The sequence below is a fragment of the Stegodyphus dumicola genome, chromosome 5 (assembly GCF_044657685.1).
Source record: "Stegodyphus dumicola isolate Sdum_Otavi_A_Nest chromosome 5, ASM4465768v1".
Taxonomy (NCBI): domain Eukaryota; kingdom Metazoa; phylum Arthropoda; class Arachnida; order Araneae; family Eresidae; genus Stegodyphus; species Stegodyphus dumicola.
Window position 1 is genome coordinate 155,884,373 of NC_140772.1, and position 18,775 is coordinate 155,903,147.

General features: G+C 34.0%; 1 protein-coding gene across 2 annotated transcripts in view; it reads right to left on the reverse strand.

The window, feature by feature from the left end:
* The window catches only part of LOC118189411 (uncharacterized), a 601,570-nt gene that overhangs the window by 175,038 nt on the left and 407,757 nt on the right, over positions 1-18,775 (reverse strand). For both annotated transcript variants that reach the window (XM_085817283.1, XM_085817282.1), the window contains exons 3-4: positions 12,075-12,360; positions 1,491-1,635 (exon numbers count right to left, since the gene is read on the reverse strand). In XM_085817283.1, the coding sequence (XP_085673409.1) occupies positions 1,491-1,635; positions 12,075-12,360 (431 nt within the window). The remainder of the gene's footprint in view (positions 1-1,490; positions 1,636-12,074; positions 12,361-18,775) is intronic.

Sequence of the window (18,775 nt, forward strand, 5' to 3'; positions counted from 1 at the left end):
TAATTTCATATTTATGTTCTCTTACTATTTTTGTAATTTGATAATCAGCAACCTGGACTTCACTTGCTCTGAGGGCTCTGTCTGTAGACAGCATTTTTCTTTTATTGTTGGTCTTTGTATATCTGCTGCCTTCGCAAAGTTTGCACGAAAACTAGTCTGATGTGAATAGTCAAATGTAGAGTTTCGAAAGATGTGCTGATGATTACACTAGTTGTTTGATTGTTAGAGTTTGTATCGTTTCTTTTGGGCCAGAACGTTTGACGTAATATTTCAACTTGTAGCTCTTCTTTAAATCACACGAGAAAGCAATATTGTCCTCTGTATCCTGATTGTAGTTACATAAATAAAAATAGTATTTTCAGATCTTTACCGACTTCTATTACATTGTCTTGTAATTTATAATGTATAAAAAGGGGTTTCATTTTCATACGCTTCCGTCACATGAATAACCTAATTCAGTGAACGAATATTCATTTCTATTATAAAGAATAAACGTTTTAAGCTCATTTTGGGGAACTCAGTGAATGATCTACAGTTTTCAGGAACTGCGGATTGGTATCTTAAAACTTAAGATTGTAGAGACATTGGGATTTTTTTTTGAAGGAGAAGACATGAAAAAATATGCAATGCGCTCGCCGGGAATCAATTCCGACCTCTCGAATACGCACCGAGCATACTGATCTGGAAGGCATGCTAAGAAGGCGAGAGGAATCTAGTACATCATTGAACACATACAAAGTCTTGCTTTTCGTAAATGTAGTTTAAATATTTCCTTTGATAAATTTTGATTATTTTTGATTTAAATTACATACGTTTTGCTATTTTAAAAAACGTGTTTAGTTTTCCCTTTGATCTATATCTTTTAATTTAGTTTCATAATCTCCTTTATTAACCAAGATCATGAGCAAGATATTATTTGCGCCCAATTTCAGACCCCGTACATCGGGTTAAGAAACACAAGGCTCCTGATGTAGAGAAATTGCGTTAAAGGAGATGCCTTTTACGTAAACAAAAGTATGACTTATAGAAAACATTACTTGAAAACCGAAAGCACGTTCATAAATAAAAGAAAAATATCATTAAAATTGCATTAACTAAAAGAACTCATGTCTGATCATTTCGCAAAAACTGAATTTCAAAGTTTGTTTAATAATGGTTAATAAATAGAGCAGTAAAAATTTTCTGTATTTGTGATCACAACATAGCAAGACGTTAAAGAAATATATTAATATTCAATAGTTTGAAGAGGAAGGATATATGATTTTTCGTGGAATTACGGCGTAAAATATTGGTAATAGGTATGAATGTTTTGCAGAGATTTATCTCTGTTTACAAACATCCTTAATAAAGCATACTTACGCAGACAAGATTTTATATATAATTTATTTAAATGTTACACGTTTTCAAAATATTGCATGACTCGCTTAGCCTACACTATTAAATCATAAAAAGTATTTATTACTAAATAAATTGCATAACTTAATTCTTACTTTAAAGACATACGAGCCATCTTCTGATTTTCCGATGACGTGCCCGCAACTGGTTTTAACTGCCACTTCTCCACGTGACGAGCTTAGTTCTTGAGTTCCCAATATGCTATTTAATTTCAGAAAGGAATCGTCATTTGGCACTTTCCTGAAAATGTTTCAGGAGAAAATAATTAAGTATAGGTAATGAAGAAAACAAGTAATAATTATAACATGATTAGCTGTTAAAAGGAATCATAACTAATCAAAGTTTCTAATTTCATGACTCTACATAAATGGAGAATCAGGTCTTATGTAAATTTTAAAGGTAAATTAGGAATAAAAACACAATCAATTTTACATGCACTACGTATCGTATTCAAAAACGTCCTTATGCAACCTTTATTTTCGCTGTAGTTGACAAGGTAATGTAAGGTGTTAAAACGTAAACATTAGATGAAATTTTGACTGTGTTTTTGCATTAGCCTCTTTGTATTTAATCTCTTTTTAATTGGCATTTTTCTACATTTTTCTTAAAAAAATTATAAAAAATTTTTCTGCATAACATCATTTCAACATTGATTTAAATTCTAATATAACCCTAATAAGTATGTTTTTACATAAGGGCAAAAGTAAAACATTTTATCCCAAAATAATGATGTCTTACAGGGTTTCGGTTTAACATAATAGGCTTCCTACTTCGCAGAGAGAGGGGAATGCAGTGTCAGGCAAAGAAACTAACTACACTTCTGCTCAAAAAATTAACAAGAAAAGCAAAAGAGGAATAAAACAAAAACTATTCAATAAATATGCGTGAAATTCATCGAAGAGATTGGTGTGGCATAATTAGACCACATAACAAACAATAAAGCAAAGCCATATGAAAATACAGCTATTATCACCGTCGCATCGCAAAAGATCAAATTGGTCGGGAGAATGTACAATGGAGACATCACGCTAAAAACGGGTATTGGTAGCCTCTAGCTGACATGCATGATTGAAAACGTCGAAGCAAGCTGGTAATAGCACCCATTTCTGTAGTTATGCATGTTAGAACTGGTGGAGAGTACTTGACGGCGTACTGCAACCTGCTATCCGCCGTCCTAACATGTCCCACATCGCATGTTCTACTGGAGTTAAGTTCCAGTTATCTAGCTGCCCACAGCACATGTGGAATGGATTCACTCTCCAGATAATTCTGCACCACTGGAGCTGTATGCAGGCTGGCATTATTGTCCAAAAATATCGCAATACCACTGCAGCAATAAAAAGACACACAAGAGGGTGTAGAATTTCGTTGCGATATCCAACGGCTGTCAAGGAACCACCAGGCATCACGTAGAAGTCAGTAGAGACGTTCGTTACTATTCCAGCCCATACAAATAAGCTTCCTCCTCTGTCACGGTCTCTTTCGACAATGTTTGGCGCCTCTTAGCGTGTCCTTGGCTCTCAACATGTCATTGCCCTTCGGGTATCGTTCTGAATGTTAAACCGACTCTCACCCGTAAATCGTACGTAGCGCAACTGCTCTCGTGTCCAAATAAACATGCAATCATATCATACACAAGCAAACACTCCTCCAGCCAAAGTAGGTCCGGACATAAGACGGGGCGACCGGTGACACCGCCAGCAATGGCAGAGGTTGCGATGTCGGTTGCACCAAACAACAGTAGCACCTCGGCACCAGAACAGTAGTGTGGGCTCCAGGAAGGTGTTGCTAATCTGGATCAATATTGCCAGACATTTTTCAACGAAGTAGCAAAAGAAGACGCAAAATTCGCAAATGATGTCAGAGATCCCGTGATTTTTGTGATGCCATAATTTCGCACGCTCACATGACCTCTGACGTCACCACAAATTTACTGTCTAATGGTTCTTAAATTACAGACCGTAATTGATTCTTAGTCTTTTTAATTAAGTATCTTTAACGAATATTTTTAAAGCTATATTGCTCATTTTCACTTCTTTAGATATTTCCCCTCCATTTTTAACTAATTCTCATTTAATTTAGGTTTCTATATTTAAATCTGTGCATATCCATTTGTAAAAGATTCCTCACGTGTACACTCTCTTGTACTAAACGTTTTGAGTAGGCAGTTATTTTTTTAATTATCTTTTTATGCTTAATTGTGAACATTTTAATTAGGGAATGCTTTTCAATGAATTTTCCGTTCTGCATGTTGGATTTAATCCAGATTCTGATTAAGGAAAGCCTTGTTCTTTCACTGTTAAATTTATTTACGTTGATATTTTTTACAAAAATGCCATTGCTTTGATTTTCAAGTCATTTCCATTGCTTAGTTCTTAGCAATATCATAATCAGGAGAATGAATTTCACTTCTTTTGTATGACTGCTTGCGGTGTAGAGTCATTAGGATTTTTTTTCGAAGCAGGAGTCATGTAAAATGAGAAATGCCCTTGCCGGGACTGGAACTACGGCCCTCTCGAGTGTGCTGACCACTACACCACGAAGGCATGCTACACCACGAAGGCATACCTTATATATTTCCCCCTTTAAAGAGCGACTGGAGATTAGGGGACCTAATAGTCAAATCCTGGTGGTGAAGAATTGTCATCCTCCACCTCTTTTAGTTCGGGCGCCAGTGTAGGGACATTTTAGAATTTTTCGAAGAAATGAGCAATGCCCTCGCCGGGACTCGAAACACGGACCTCTCGACACCGAGCGTGCTGACCACTACACCATGAAAGCATGCTAAGAAGGCGGGAGAAATACCTTATAGGGTACTCAATACATGGCGCTCAAGCTTCAAGTTCTTTTGTTCGATTCCTTATCACCATAGAACTAGGTAGGTAAACTTACTTAAAAACAAGACGAACGGGGGATGAGGGAGGAGAAGGTGGAAGGTCCCAAAGCAGTTTTTTCTTTCTTTTCCACTTTTTCCCCTTCCATTACCCCCTTCACGTTATAGCAGCCTTTTGAAAAGGAAAGCCCATATGTAAACAAGATTGTCAGATGTCAACTCCTATTTAGGCCTAAATAAACTGTTCTTTCAATATAAATTATTTTTAACTGATATATATTTTAACACAAAAGCATTTTATGATACATTAAAAAAATCTTTGAAGTCGCAAAATGTAGCATAAGAAAGTGACAGATGTCGCAGCTATTTCGCAAAATGTGCAAACACTAAAATTTTACTAGCTCAAATTTGTTAAAATTCGCAAATTAGCGAAAAATCGCTCGATCTGCCAACACTGATCTGGATACCTTGTTTAAGGGACCTATATGTACTTACTCAAGGTAAATAATATGTGAAACCCGCACTTAACCTAAACTAACTGCAAATTTCACGGGCGCAATTCAGCCGCGCTCTGACATGCTATGGGGACAAAGGATGATAAAGCACAGGTCTTCCGGCGTACCGTCCTTTGTGCAGTGGACACGACACAGATTTGTGGGATATGAGCAGTCCGCCAGCAACAGAGAGATGTGACCCCAGCTGGCGCGCTATTAGTGATCTACGGCATCTTGTATATAGCAACGGGTAGAGATCGTGTGCTTTTGTAGTAATACCCCCCCCCCGCCTCGGCGTCCAAACCTACGTCTTCTACAGGAGTTTTGATTCCTTTGGTAATGATTCCACAACCTATTGGTAACACTACGATGCACATTCAGGTATCCCGTAACAGCGGATTGTCTTGTACCAGCTTGCAACATCCCGAGAGCCTTACAACGCATTTCCACTGTTTAAGGTGTTGTGGTGGGACTTCGGGATTACGTTTTATGCTAATTTTAGTTGCCTGTTTGCATTAGGGAATGCAACCTGTACTTCATATGTAAATTGTATGTTTCAAATCCCCTTTTTACACTCGTACCCTTTCTTTTAGCTTTTGTGGCCTTTTTTTAGCACTAGCATATTTTAAAATTATTATTATTTATTAAATTTTCAGACTACTTTTTACTGTGAACTTCTTACTATTCCAGAACGAAATTAATTTCGTTGAACTACCATTTAAGGGTTTAAAAATCTTCTGTTTAAATAGAGAAATTTCTCAGAAGTTAATTATTTCCTTCGATCACGGGAACATTTGCTGAACATATTATATCATTAAAATTTTGCAATAAAATGACAAAAATTGAACAGTGACATATTAAATGCTGCGTAAAACACATGGGTGTAAATCAGTGCCGATCCTAGACCCTCGGCCGCCCACATGCAAATTAAAATTGGCCGTTTCTGTTTTTCTGAAATATAATATATTTAATAATCATTTCACTCCCCTTAAATTTGGCCAACCAATGCTACCACCGTGGCGCCGCTAGGATCGTCCCAGGAGTTAACCATTAACCCATTAACTGCCAAATTTTTATTTCATCAATTTTTATTTTATTTCTGTCAGTTTACATCTAAATAATAAGAAAAACAAGTTTTTCTCATAAATGCGTCAATTTTTTTCAGAAATTTTAAATTTAAGTAGGATCCCCAGAGGGGGATTCTGGCTGATAATATCTACTTTTAATGCCAGCGTTCAAAACAGTCTACATGTAATCCAACATTACATTTTCCACATTGTTTTCCTGCATTTGTTTTGCACACTGCACATTTTCTTTGTTTACCATTTTCGGTCCGTTCAATATAATGATTACCAGATGTTCTGATAACAGTAGGAACACGATTAACTGATGCTTTAGTGAAAGAATTCCTTCCACCCTTTTTTGCATCTGAGAGTTCTGAAGATAAAGCAAGACATCCTCTAGCAACCATCCTCCTAAAATCTAGCAATGGAATTTTATCATTTGAAATACAATACAGTGCGTGGGCGTTAACCAGTGTAACGTCGATGGCAAAGGAAAATACCATTTTCCCCCTTATTCTGTATTTTTGAACATTCCAATCCATCTTTTCTACTCCACCCATGTATTTGTTATATTCTGATATCAGTTTGGCTTGTGGTACTTGAATATCTTTCTTCTTTGTTCTCCTCCATCGCTTCACATCTGATATTGGTTCGATAGTTTCATGATTGGACAGAAGCCTTACACAACTGTTGTCATTCCAGGTGACAGCTAAAATTTCATTACGGGAATCAAATCTGTAGTCATATACCCCGGTTCTTTTTTCCTTATCTCTTTGTCTGTTGCAATAGGGCATTTATTCACTCTGTTGAATCGAACAGTTCATGTTGCTCTAACATCAATGTCCTGCAAATGTTTCATCAGAGAAAATCCTGTGAAAAAATTGTCGAAGTAAACTTTATGAGCACTTGGTTTCTGAAGAATACATACCATCTGAAGGACAGCATATGTCCCAAGCCCACTGATGCTTTCATCATCTCCTAATTTCTTTGATTTGCCTTCATACACTTGAGTCTGATAACAATATCCAGTCTGTGAACAACAGATAGTCCATTGTTTGAACCCAAACCGCACTAGCTTACGACGTATAAATTGTTTGAGGTAGTGATGTCCATATTAACGAACCATTTGTTCGTCAATGCTCGAACTTTCAGAAAACACCCCAAATTGTTGAAATTTGTCATTCAGCTTGTCAGTCAATGGGCTTGAAGAGTAATCTTGAAGTAATCTTGAAGAGTAATCTTGAAGTAATCTTGTAGAGGTTATCACGTTCACCTAGTGGAATACTTTCTAAATCAGTGTTGTCACTGATATGTAGGTACCGTTTAATTTCCAGATACCTATTCCTATTTATGCATGCTCTAACACACAGAATGTTCATGTCTTCATCTTCACACCAATACAATTGTTCTTGCGGAAGTGAATGATAGCCAGTGAAAAGAAGTATTCCAATAAATTTTTAGGCAGTAATTAAAAAGCTGAAACTGATAATTGTTTTTCTGTCTGGCATATATTACAGACTGCTGGACAATATAGGTGACAGTTTCATTATCAAAACGTATTTCAAAACACTCTACCGGGGATTTTTCCCTGAGTTTTCTAATGACATCATTTCGCCTTGTCTCTATAACGTCAGAATTGTCATATAGTTTCGAGTACTTAGGTTGCTTCTTTTTCTAATTGGAGGTCAATACTTCTTTTCTCTTTTTAGCAGGTGGTAAGCCGGTACCTTTTGTTACTTCATTTGCTGAAGATTCAGTTGCATTCACTAAAACATTTTCCTCAAATCCTGCCACACGGTCAATTTCAACACACCCGGGAACATCAAGTGGTTCTTCATCATCAATTACGTTGTCATCCATGTCCTCATTATCTGAAATCTCATCAACCCGCTCTGGTGGAATTTCAACAATATCTATGGGGCTATTATCGTCGTCATTGTCAGATGCAAAAAAATCATCAGAATTTACAATTTCTTCTATTTCTCTTAAAGAAAGATATCTTTTACGCGACATTTCCTGGATAAAAAAGAAAAACAATTCTTTTTTACAATTTTAGTCAGTATCAGCCATGTTTCCCAAATGGGGATCGATATATCTATGTTCATTGTACCCATCCAAATTACAGTATGATGATAAATAATATATAAATACATTAATTACTTACCAATGATCAAGAGAAATTCAGTACAACAAAAATAATTGTTCCTAAGTAACTTTTTTGTGCTTTGAAAATAACCGTATTATTTTTCTCGTGAAAAGTAACGAGAGAGCAAGAAAAATAAACTCGTAAGCTCAACTGATTCCACGTGTTTGTTTAAGATTTCTACCCTTAGTTGCAATCTTCAGGAAAGCATGACCACCCAGGTCCAGCATGATGTCACAATGTAAGCAAATGTAGGCGATCCTCATATGGGGATCCTTACATGGAATGGGTTTTAATATGGTCAAGTGTCATTTGATGATGAACGATTAGATGAAGGACGAGAAAATGTTGATGATGTACTCAGAAGTGTTCGTCCTTCACAGTTCGAACTGTTGAGAATATCGAAAACATTCCGAAACCGTATCCGCAAAATAGTAATATGTCTTTTCGAATGACTGTCAGTGAGATAGATATCAACAAAATGCTGCTGAAAAATCTGTTTTATAAGCCATTTAAGGAAAAATACATTCTCGTTTTCCCCTCACACATTCTCTCCAGAACATAAATAATGCTGGCGGGAGTTTTCGTCAACTGGTTTTTTTCACCTTTTCAGGTGGGAGTTTAGACAATGTGGCTTCCCCGTCATATCTAAAAGGGGTTGTTCTTCAGGAATTCACTCTCTTTGCACTCTCTCTTCATTCTGGTCACAGCTGGTTGTTGGGTCGCCTCTTCAGCTTGAAGCCCAAAAATGATCGCCTCAATTTCTCCTCGTGGCTGGGCATGAGAGCCATTTTGGCCTTTTACCATACTTAGTAACAGAATGAGTAACCTTGGTCCACTCTCCCCGTCTAGAGAGTTGCCTTCGTCTGCTAAATTCATTATGATTTTAGTTAAAATGGAAGTACATCTTCCAAAAGTCTCCGGTTGCCTTTATAAGACAGAATAACCAGATTTCATTGTCTATGCCATTTGTCTTTCCTGTTCGCCGTGATGCAGTTCCCGTGATCCCGCCGTGATGCAGTTCCAAGTTGCCTTCAGAAGTCAAATTAACAAGATGTCAGATTAAACTCCACTTCAATAGTCCAGAATTAAATGACGCAGTTCCTGATCTCCTTAATGATGTTCCCGCTTGTTCCATTTTTGTCTTTCCTGATTGCCGTTTCCGTTGTCTCCATATTGCCTTCAGAAGTCAAATTAATAAGATGTCAAATTCAAATCCACCTCCGCAGTCCGAAATTTAATGGAGAAAAATAAATTCAACTGCTGCTGTTAACACCTAGCGGTTCTCCAGATTCTACTGTTTCTGCTTAAAGACAATAGAAATGGACTTTCCCTAGAAATTTTGAACTCTTCCAGGTTATTTTTTTCACTTTAACGAGGTTTCCTGTGTTCATGCGCAATGACTGATGATGGAGCTTCTGATACCGGAAAGATCATGTCAGCAAAGTTTATTTTCTTTTGAATTTATTTCAACTTAATTTGATTCGCTAGATAATTGGGTGAGGAAATAATTGCTACCCATGCTTAAAAAATGTTTACTAAAAGTACTCTCTGAGTATTAACATAAGACCGTTTAAAATAAATAGAAGATCTTAAATAGATTTTAAAGCTAATTGTTTTTAGATTAAAAGAATTGATTTTTGTCAAAGTTAATTGTTTTTCTGTATCTGATAACCTTGTATCTGATATCAAGTAATCTGATAACTTGTGAAAACCATCCTTTAGCTCTGTTTGTGAGAATTAGTTACTGTAGATCTTAATTTGGGTTCACTCTTAGAGAATTGTTAAAGTTGTTCCTTCTTAATGATAATTTATTTCTATCTGCAATATTAGTTCTGGAATATTAACTCCGGTGTGAAATTTATGCAAACATTTAAACGCCTCTTGTAGATCGATTAAAGTTGCCTTTCTTTTGAATGATTGATTTTATGGGCAATAGGCTAGTAATTCTAGTGTTAAACCTGATGTTCAAAAATATCCTTTAAAATAAATTTATGAAAGTGATAAATTGGAATTTTAATGTATCAGAAAAATGCTAAATGTAATAGAAAATGACGCAATATTAGAGTATAGCGTATGTTGATTTTCTCAGATTTTTCCAGAAAAATCATATTTTTATTTTGATTTTTATCACATTGATTACTTGAGTTTAACAATGCCTTTAAAAAATAAATTGACATAATTAGTCCAAAGGGACTTGAGTCCCGAAGGACTATTGCTTTCGTTTTGGCATTTTGCGTCGGACTCCTATAAATGTCGGTTCACTTTTCAAACTGTTGCCATAAAATGTTAGAGTCCTGCATTATATTTGAAGAAATTAAATAATGAAAATCTGCGTAAATGTATGTATATTTCTCACATTGTCATAAAATAACGGTACATAGAGTCATCGAATTTTGAATAACGTAATCCTCCAACGAATATGAACATGTGGAAGACCAAATTTGAAATTTGGAATTTGTTTTATGATCGATTTCCTGTTTTTTAAAACTTTGACGAATTTTTGATTAACAAACTCAAGGATTTCAAAGCGAGCAATGGCAACGTTGTGCAGAAAAAACATTTATATCTCCAGCGCGTGAGTCTCTGTATCGGAAATTCTAAAGATATGCTCGTTTTAAAACTATTTTGCGATATTGCTATTGCACGGGATCTTATGGTTTAAGTGCGAAGAACATGATATTTAATAAAGAAAGGTAACACACAAAATGTTAAAAAACGCCCCTTTGGACGTAATTTAAAATCTGAAATATTTCAGATTTTTTTTTCTTTGAATTTAATTATTTGTATATTTTATTTTACCTTACATATGACTTTTCACACCCTTAAATTTGAATTAGGAGTTCTTCGGTTAAATACACAATGCAAATTGTACGAAATTATTTTTTCTAGTTTAGATAGGTAGGAAAATTAAATGTGTTACAGTGACCTTTCTGAAAAAAAGGCACTTAACAATAATGTAAAATTTATGCATGTTATATTTAAGGCAATGGCAAATATTGATCTTAATTTTTTTTAAGCCAATTGTGATTGAAAGTGAAATTTTGCTTTTTGTGTATGATTTTCAGACCGCAACATCTACTTCATTCAAAACAGAAGAAAAACACGCCAGAGTAAAACATAAAATTATTCAAAGCAAAAACCTTACGTTTGGCATAGACTTTAATCAAGACTCTATCGATTTACTTCTTTTGGGTATAAGAACACTGGTGGTTTTCCCTTCGTTGCAAATTTACTTGCATCTAATGAAGTGAGACTTTATACCTGTTCAATTTAACTAGTAGCTAGTTTAACATTGTTTTAGCGCTAAAACTGGATAAATTAAATGCAAGATTGTTAACTCTAGTATTATGTTGTCAATCTCACAGGAAGTCAAAGCGTAAATAGCATCAAACTGCCTTTCATTGCAATGAAATGGTTTCTAGGCTCTATTCACTGTTGCGTGATCTAACGTATCATAATAACGTATCATAATCTGCGCAATGCAAAGAGATTTTGTTTAGGTTGCTTTATTCAAGTGGCAGAAATTCTAAAATAAAATAATACAAAACTGGAAGTTCTTTAAAAATTTGCGAAACAATATTTGAATAATTTTAATGTTCAGTTTGTGTTTGTGTCCAGTATTCTGATGAGTACTTTTCTAAACAACGTACAAATTGCATTCAGGAGAACAAATTACATGTTAATCAAACAAACTTCATACCGTATGTACTATATTTCAGTGCTTTATAAAATAGTACAGAAATATGGTCTACCAGTAAATCTCTAGCATACAATGAAAAGTATTTACATATATTATTAGTTGCCAAACATATTTATAAAAATTGCTGTATTTTCTAATTGTTATTTTGCTCTTTATTTTCTTTGGACTCAGAAATTATTCTAAGGCCTTTCCTGAAACTTTTCGCTGTACTTTAGCAGATTTATTATGTTACTTATCATTTGGTAAAGTCTAATTAATGTTTACTAAATAAGCAATAAACTAAGAATTATCTTTTCAACTTTAAGTACAAATTTTAAAAGTAAAATGCATTGCTGGGCATGAAATGCTCATTGGTAATATAAAATTTTTACATCATTTTGCCACTCATCGCATATATCTGTAATAACCGGATATTTTAAAAATCGTTCTTGAATTGACTTACCTAAAGGTCGTAATGAAGAGCACGAAAACAACTAAACTGCTGACGACGATGATTGCTGCTGCCATAAGAAATTGTTGCCTGAGGCAGAAGACCTTATGAGGTTCGATTTGGCTAAAAGCACTATTTCGCTGATGTTGTTGATGACTGAATTGCTGCTGGACTGGGGCTTCTTGTCCGTATGTCTGCGAACCGTTGTCCATGTGACCGTAGGGGCGATGAAGACTCTTTAAAAGGGAGATTCTGTCATCTTTACCTCGAGGATCTGCTGGGGGAGACATGACTAAAGCTGAAAAAAAGAAGAGCAGTTGATATTGTAAAAATGTTATTTCAATTTTTTTCAGTTTCATATTCATATTTCTTCTGCAAATTAAAAAGTAGTTTATTAATAAAGCATTACTACTTATGTATCTAATAATGTTTCATTTATTTATTTATATACTTTGAAATGCAGATTTGAAAATTTTATGAAAACAGTTTGAATTTTCTCTCTGCAAACGAATTTCATGAAAGAGTACATTGTGAATTCATTACAATTGCTTTCCTCTAACTTTATTTGCAAATGACATAGTTAGTTATTAAATATCGAAAATAAATTTACATTTCTGTGTTTTGCAACTCGTATTTACAGTATTTTGACTTATTAACATACATAATATACTTTATGATTATTACAAACTAAAAGAAAATTCACAATTAAATGAAATTCGAATTATAGAATATTTATATCTTTTTGGATATAACTTTCCTTCCAGTTTATTCAATAGAATAAACGCAACTATTACTTAGAACTATTTCATAAAAATAACAGTTTAAATTAAAAATAATACATAATAAAATGCTTTGATAAAATTACAGTTTTGTGATGTCAAGGCACCGTATGATTCTTCTTGATTTTTATTGTTTTCCTTGATCTGCATTACATACATAATAACTATTATAGCTTAATTAATTATTTGATGTGGGAAACAATAACACTATTGAAAAAAGAAACAAAGATTCTCAGCAAGCTGACAATGATCAGTTTTTAGACTATCACTCAAATTAATTTACGGATTAAACAGTTTATCGAATGAAATTTCTTAAACTTTTCCTGAAGACAATTTTTTATATACAAACAATACTATTCTACATACAAACAATACTATTCGAATAGAAAATTATTAGTATGCGTCTCTCCGTCAAGTTAGCGTATAATTATATTTAAATAAAGCTTATAATGAACAAAGCGTATAATTATATGTTTACAATACATTTCCTTTCGCTTTAAAATAATTTCCCAAAGATATATTAAAACAATAATGTACGGTATCTGTCTGACTAAAAGCTTTGTCTCGGACTCCATGCAGACAAACAAGCGACTCATGGCTTCATCTTAGTCATACGTTTAACACCAGACATACAAGAAGGTTTGAAAGAAATTTTTTATTAGTTTTTAAGTCCAAAAAATAATAATAACAGAACTGGTGTAATAACAGAAGACCTCCGCTTCTTGAGGTTAACAAGGATACAAATGTTGAAACTTTATATAATGCTCCAAAGACAAGTCCGCTTAAAAGTTTTGGTTCGACCTCTCAACACACGCGAGCAAAGGCTAAAGTCGATTCAAGTAAATTTAAAAACTGGGCAAAATTAGAAATGGTACCGTCAGCGACGCTGCCAAAATAGGAGTCCCAAATTCAAGAACTATGATTTTATATATATGAACTAATTTGTATTCTAGTGGGAGCTGACAAAATAAAAGTCGTATTATAGGAAAAATAATAAGATAAGTAGATAGTAAACGTACGATCTTGCAAATTTAAGGAGCGAAATTATCTTTTTTCAGACACACAGTTGCTCTGAGAGACATTTAAATTCATAAAGCATTTTTTAATGTAAACTAACTATTGCTAATTCCGAGTTACCTTAGTTTTTATTTTGAGTACGGAGCTGAAAAAGACTTGTCTTTGCTTTCTGAGTTTGAAACTGCGGTTGCAGTCTAACAGTTGAAGAAGTTACGGTTGTATCTCTCACTCCAGTTGTATGTATTTTGAGTATGGTGTTGAAAAAGATTATTTTTGCTCTCTGATTTTAAAATGACGGTTGCAGTATAACTGTTGAAAAAGTCATGGTTGTATCTTAACTCCAGTACCACATGTGCTCAGTTGAGAGAAATGAACGCGCAGAACAGAGCTATTGAAGAATTGTCAAAAGAACAAATTTCGTTTCCGGATAATTTTGCTCGATTGGATTATCTCCTTAGAGCAAACAATTGCCTACTGATTGCATGACACTTGTTTATGTGTGATAAGAATCGATTGTCTCCACTCTTTTCTCTTTTCTAGACACATAAGCAAGTATTGGCGTGGCTAATATATATCCGATTCCTATCATTAAATACTACTCTGAGCTTTCCATTCTTCCACCAAGCATGTTAATAATATAATTTCAACCAGTCTTGAAGGAGAAATGGTAACTTTGGTAATTGCACATGGGATATTTGTTATGTTTTTATATGGCTGTACCTGATTATTAACTGCAATATGGAGATCTACTTCATCTCTAATTTGAGATGCTGAGTTAATCGTTTTGGCTAAGGCGTTTCTTCGTATACGACAAAGCATAAGTCTCTCCATTAGGTTCATCTGCATCTTTCCCCTTTTCTTGATCTCTTGAATATCTATGGGCAATTTAGCCAAAACGAAAAAGAATGCAGTTTCTTTATACCCCACTGTAAGACTTCTTTTGAAGTCCTTAAGTAAAATACAACATTTAATATCTTTATTACAACATGAAATCGTCTGAACATGAAAACAAAGAAAGAAACTTCCAGTTTTATCTCATTCGTATAAACCATTTAAATAATACATTTCAAATCATATTCTTTGGGCAGTGATTTTGACTCACAAGTGCTTTGGAAAATTTAAGAATAATTTGTATTACTCAAAAAAGCTATTCCATTTTAGTTCCATTGTACATTCAGGAGAGAAAGAGTACTCATAGGCGATGGAAAACAACGCAGCAATGTATGGTCGAAAAGACATTCCTGGCGCGGTAGTAACAACACAAAACACAAGAAAGGAAGAACACGAACACTGTTAGGAAATATGTTTATTATGCTTAGTACAGCAGAAATCAGGAAATAGGAACCCAAATAGACAACGGTCATCATTAAAGATGGTGTTCGAAATTACGACTCCGGACCTTGATGCAGGCCTCACATCTTCGGCACGTGGAAGATCTGATGTTCTGGAAAATACTGGGCATGTCCCGGACTTCCCAACAGTTGCCACGATGCGTGCAACAAGTTCCTCAGCAATTCTAACTGGGGTTTCGTACATCATTATTCTGATGTATGTCATGAGGAATTAAGTCAATACAAGTGAGGTCTGGTGAACGTGCTGACCAATGCACTGGACCACCGCTGCCGATCCCATGTTACGGATATATTTCGAACGCAATTTCGAACACCTTCTTTGATGACGATCGTCTGTTTTTGTTCTTATTTCTTGGTCTCGGCTACACTGAGTATAATAAACATATTTCTTACCCTGTTCATGTTTTTGCCTTCTTGTACTTTGTGTCGTTGCGGATTTGATGAATAAGCGAAATCGAAATTGATCAGACAGAGTATTTCATAAGTGAAATAAATGCTTATTTTGGTCTTAAAAGAAACAGTATAATTATTTTTACAATTTCCATTCTTGTTTGCAACATGTTACATTTTTTTACATAAAAATATAACAAACGTTTAAGAAATAAAGCTTACTGAATGCTTATCAAGGAACACTCCAAGTAACGACGTTTTTAGCTCGACTCGTTGTTGCCACATGGCAAATCTTAATAACTATTGAAAACATTACATCATGTTGCCACTTAGGAAGTCTTAATAATTATAAAGAAACATTAAATTATGTTTCACTACATCGTCGCGCCAGGAAAGCGTTTCTGACCATGCATTGCTATGTGTTTTTCCATCATCGTCTAGGTGTACTTTATTTCTCCTGAAAGTTTGTAACTAATTTGCTGAAATACGCTGTATATATATGTGTAAGATAAAAATCAGCCTTATAATATAATTAGTAATAGCCTTTTAATTGCTCTTTTTAATTTGGTTATTTACCTTTTATTTTAAAGGTAATAATAATATTTTTGGACTTGGTCATTTCTAGATTCATCTATGCCATAAAGCTTGCGTAACGCTGATGATGTAGTTATTTCAGAACCTAAACTATAAGAATTGAAATCTTAGTAAAACCAAAACCTTCCTCTTTGGTGAGCTACCATCCTGGAATAAATGCTTACTTCGCTTGTAACTGCTTTCCTGTTTGGACATTATTTCGCTCTGATCTGTTCCTGTCGCAATAGTATTAAAAATGTAAATATTTCGAAAGAATTCCAAGTGAACTGTGGTTCTAAATGTGAATTTAAAGAAAAATAGAAGTGAAACTGCCTCGACTGTCAAGTTTCTTATTCATTGTGGATCGGCATTTCAGTATTTTACGCAATCAGTATTCTTCCTTTTTAATATGGATCTATGTTCTACGCTTAACAACATTGCTACGTCTTTTTCTCTATTTTATCACACACACATATATATACAGAGAGAGAGCGTGTTTTAGCATATATATATATACATATATACCCATGAGATGGGAAAACTTTATTATTATAATTTGCATAATTTATTATTAAAACCTGGTAGACGTGTTGAAAAATACAGAGGAATAAATATAAATATTTCAGCTCGGGAAGAACCTAAACTGTCGCGAAATCCTTCCGATTTATTTTGAATAAAGCAGTTTCCATTCGTATACCGCATTTATACTTTTGCCACAACTTTGAATCACTAGAAATATACTTCATAAAAAGGACACTTTTAATAAATACAGCATACAGAATGGAAAATCTTTTTTGATCTCATATGGAGGATGGATGAGAAAAATATCTGCTATCCTCTTCTTTCTTCTACCCAGAAATATGAGTTTTAAATAATTCATATCATACACCATGTCAAGAATACCCAAGAGGTTTTATATCTATAGGGTCTAAAACATGGGGACACTTTCCTTATACATTTTGCAACAAGAATTGCGTAAGGTATAGAACGAATGGTTTTTAAATCTTCTTTACTTCAGTCTTTGTTTCAAGAAAAATATGGAAAAATACCCATTTCCATAAAAATGTCAAATCTTAATGTAGAAGTTCAATACTGTACCGAAGGGAAAATAAAAAGGGAAAAGGTAGCTGTAGAGCAAGAATAAAGTCTGCAGAAAGCAATTTTATCTACTATCTCAACGCAACAGGATACCACAATAAAGAAAAATGAGAAGATTAAGTATTTTCGGATCGATTAATTTGGCATCAGGAGAGTGCGCATATTTTATAAGCTTATAATATCGTATCCGCATACCTCTCAGGGAATTCTATAAATTACTTTGAAATTTTTATTCGTTTCTCTTCCATTGATACTAAAAGGACTCCATTTTCCAAGTATATTTCCATATACGATATTAATTAGATATTATGAAATGAGATTTAAACATAAACCACTTCTTTAAATGTGTATTAAAAGACGTATAAATTAAAATATTCATTATTATACAAATAATATATGACTAAACACTCCCTAAATAAAACATTACCTAACGCTTCCTATATGATAAAAAAAGCCGACGTTAATATTATAACACTATTTCTGTGTGGCATTTAGAAACGAATTTTACAAGCTAGGCAAAAAAATAAGCATAATAAAAAATAAATAAATAAATAAAAAGACAATCTGAAAGGTTTCAGATTTTAAATTACGTCCAAAGGGGCGTTTTTTTAACATTTTGCATATTACCTTTATTTATTAAATATAATATTCTTTGCACTTAAACCATAAAATTCAGTTCAAGAGCAATATCGCAAAATAATTTTAAATTGAGAATATCTTTAGAAATTCCAACACACAGTCTCACGCGCTGGAGATAAAAATGTTTTTTTTTTTCTGTACAACGTTGCCATTGTCCGCCTTGAAATCCTTGAGTTTGTTAATCACAAATTCGTTAAAGTTTCGAAAAATATGAAATCGATAATAAAACAAATTCCAAATTTCAAATTTGGGCTTCCAGATGCTCATATTCGCAGTAGGATTACGTCATTCAAATTTGTATGGCTCTAGGTACTTCTGTTTGTTCACAATGCGAGAAACATACATACATTTATGCAGATTCTTCAATATTTAGTTTCTTCAAATATAATACAGGGCGATAATTTGGTGGAAACAGTTTGAAAAGTGAAGCGGATATTCAGATTGATTCGAAGCAAAATCGCAGAACGAAAACAATAGTTCCTCAGGGGCAAAGCCCCTTTGGACTAATAACGTTAAGCAAAATTTGGCATGTGCAAAACTCAGTTCTAATAGATCTGCAAGTTCTACTAATAAATTACTAATACTAATCGTGTATCAGATTACATGGTATTTTTCATATATGTTATTATGCATAATTTACATATCTGAGGTATCACGCAACATTACAGTATTTATTTTACTGAATTAAACTTTTTGAATGAGATAAGTCCTTGGATCTTTAGAAATTTGGTAGAATGTGCATTGAATCTGTTATTAAGTACACCATGCCTAAAGTGATTAAGAAATATCAAATTTGTTTGAAAGAAAACTGGTGCTTCGTAGGAAATGCTTTATTTATTAAAAGATCAAATCTATTATATTGCAA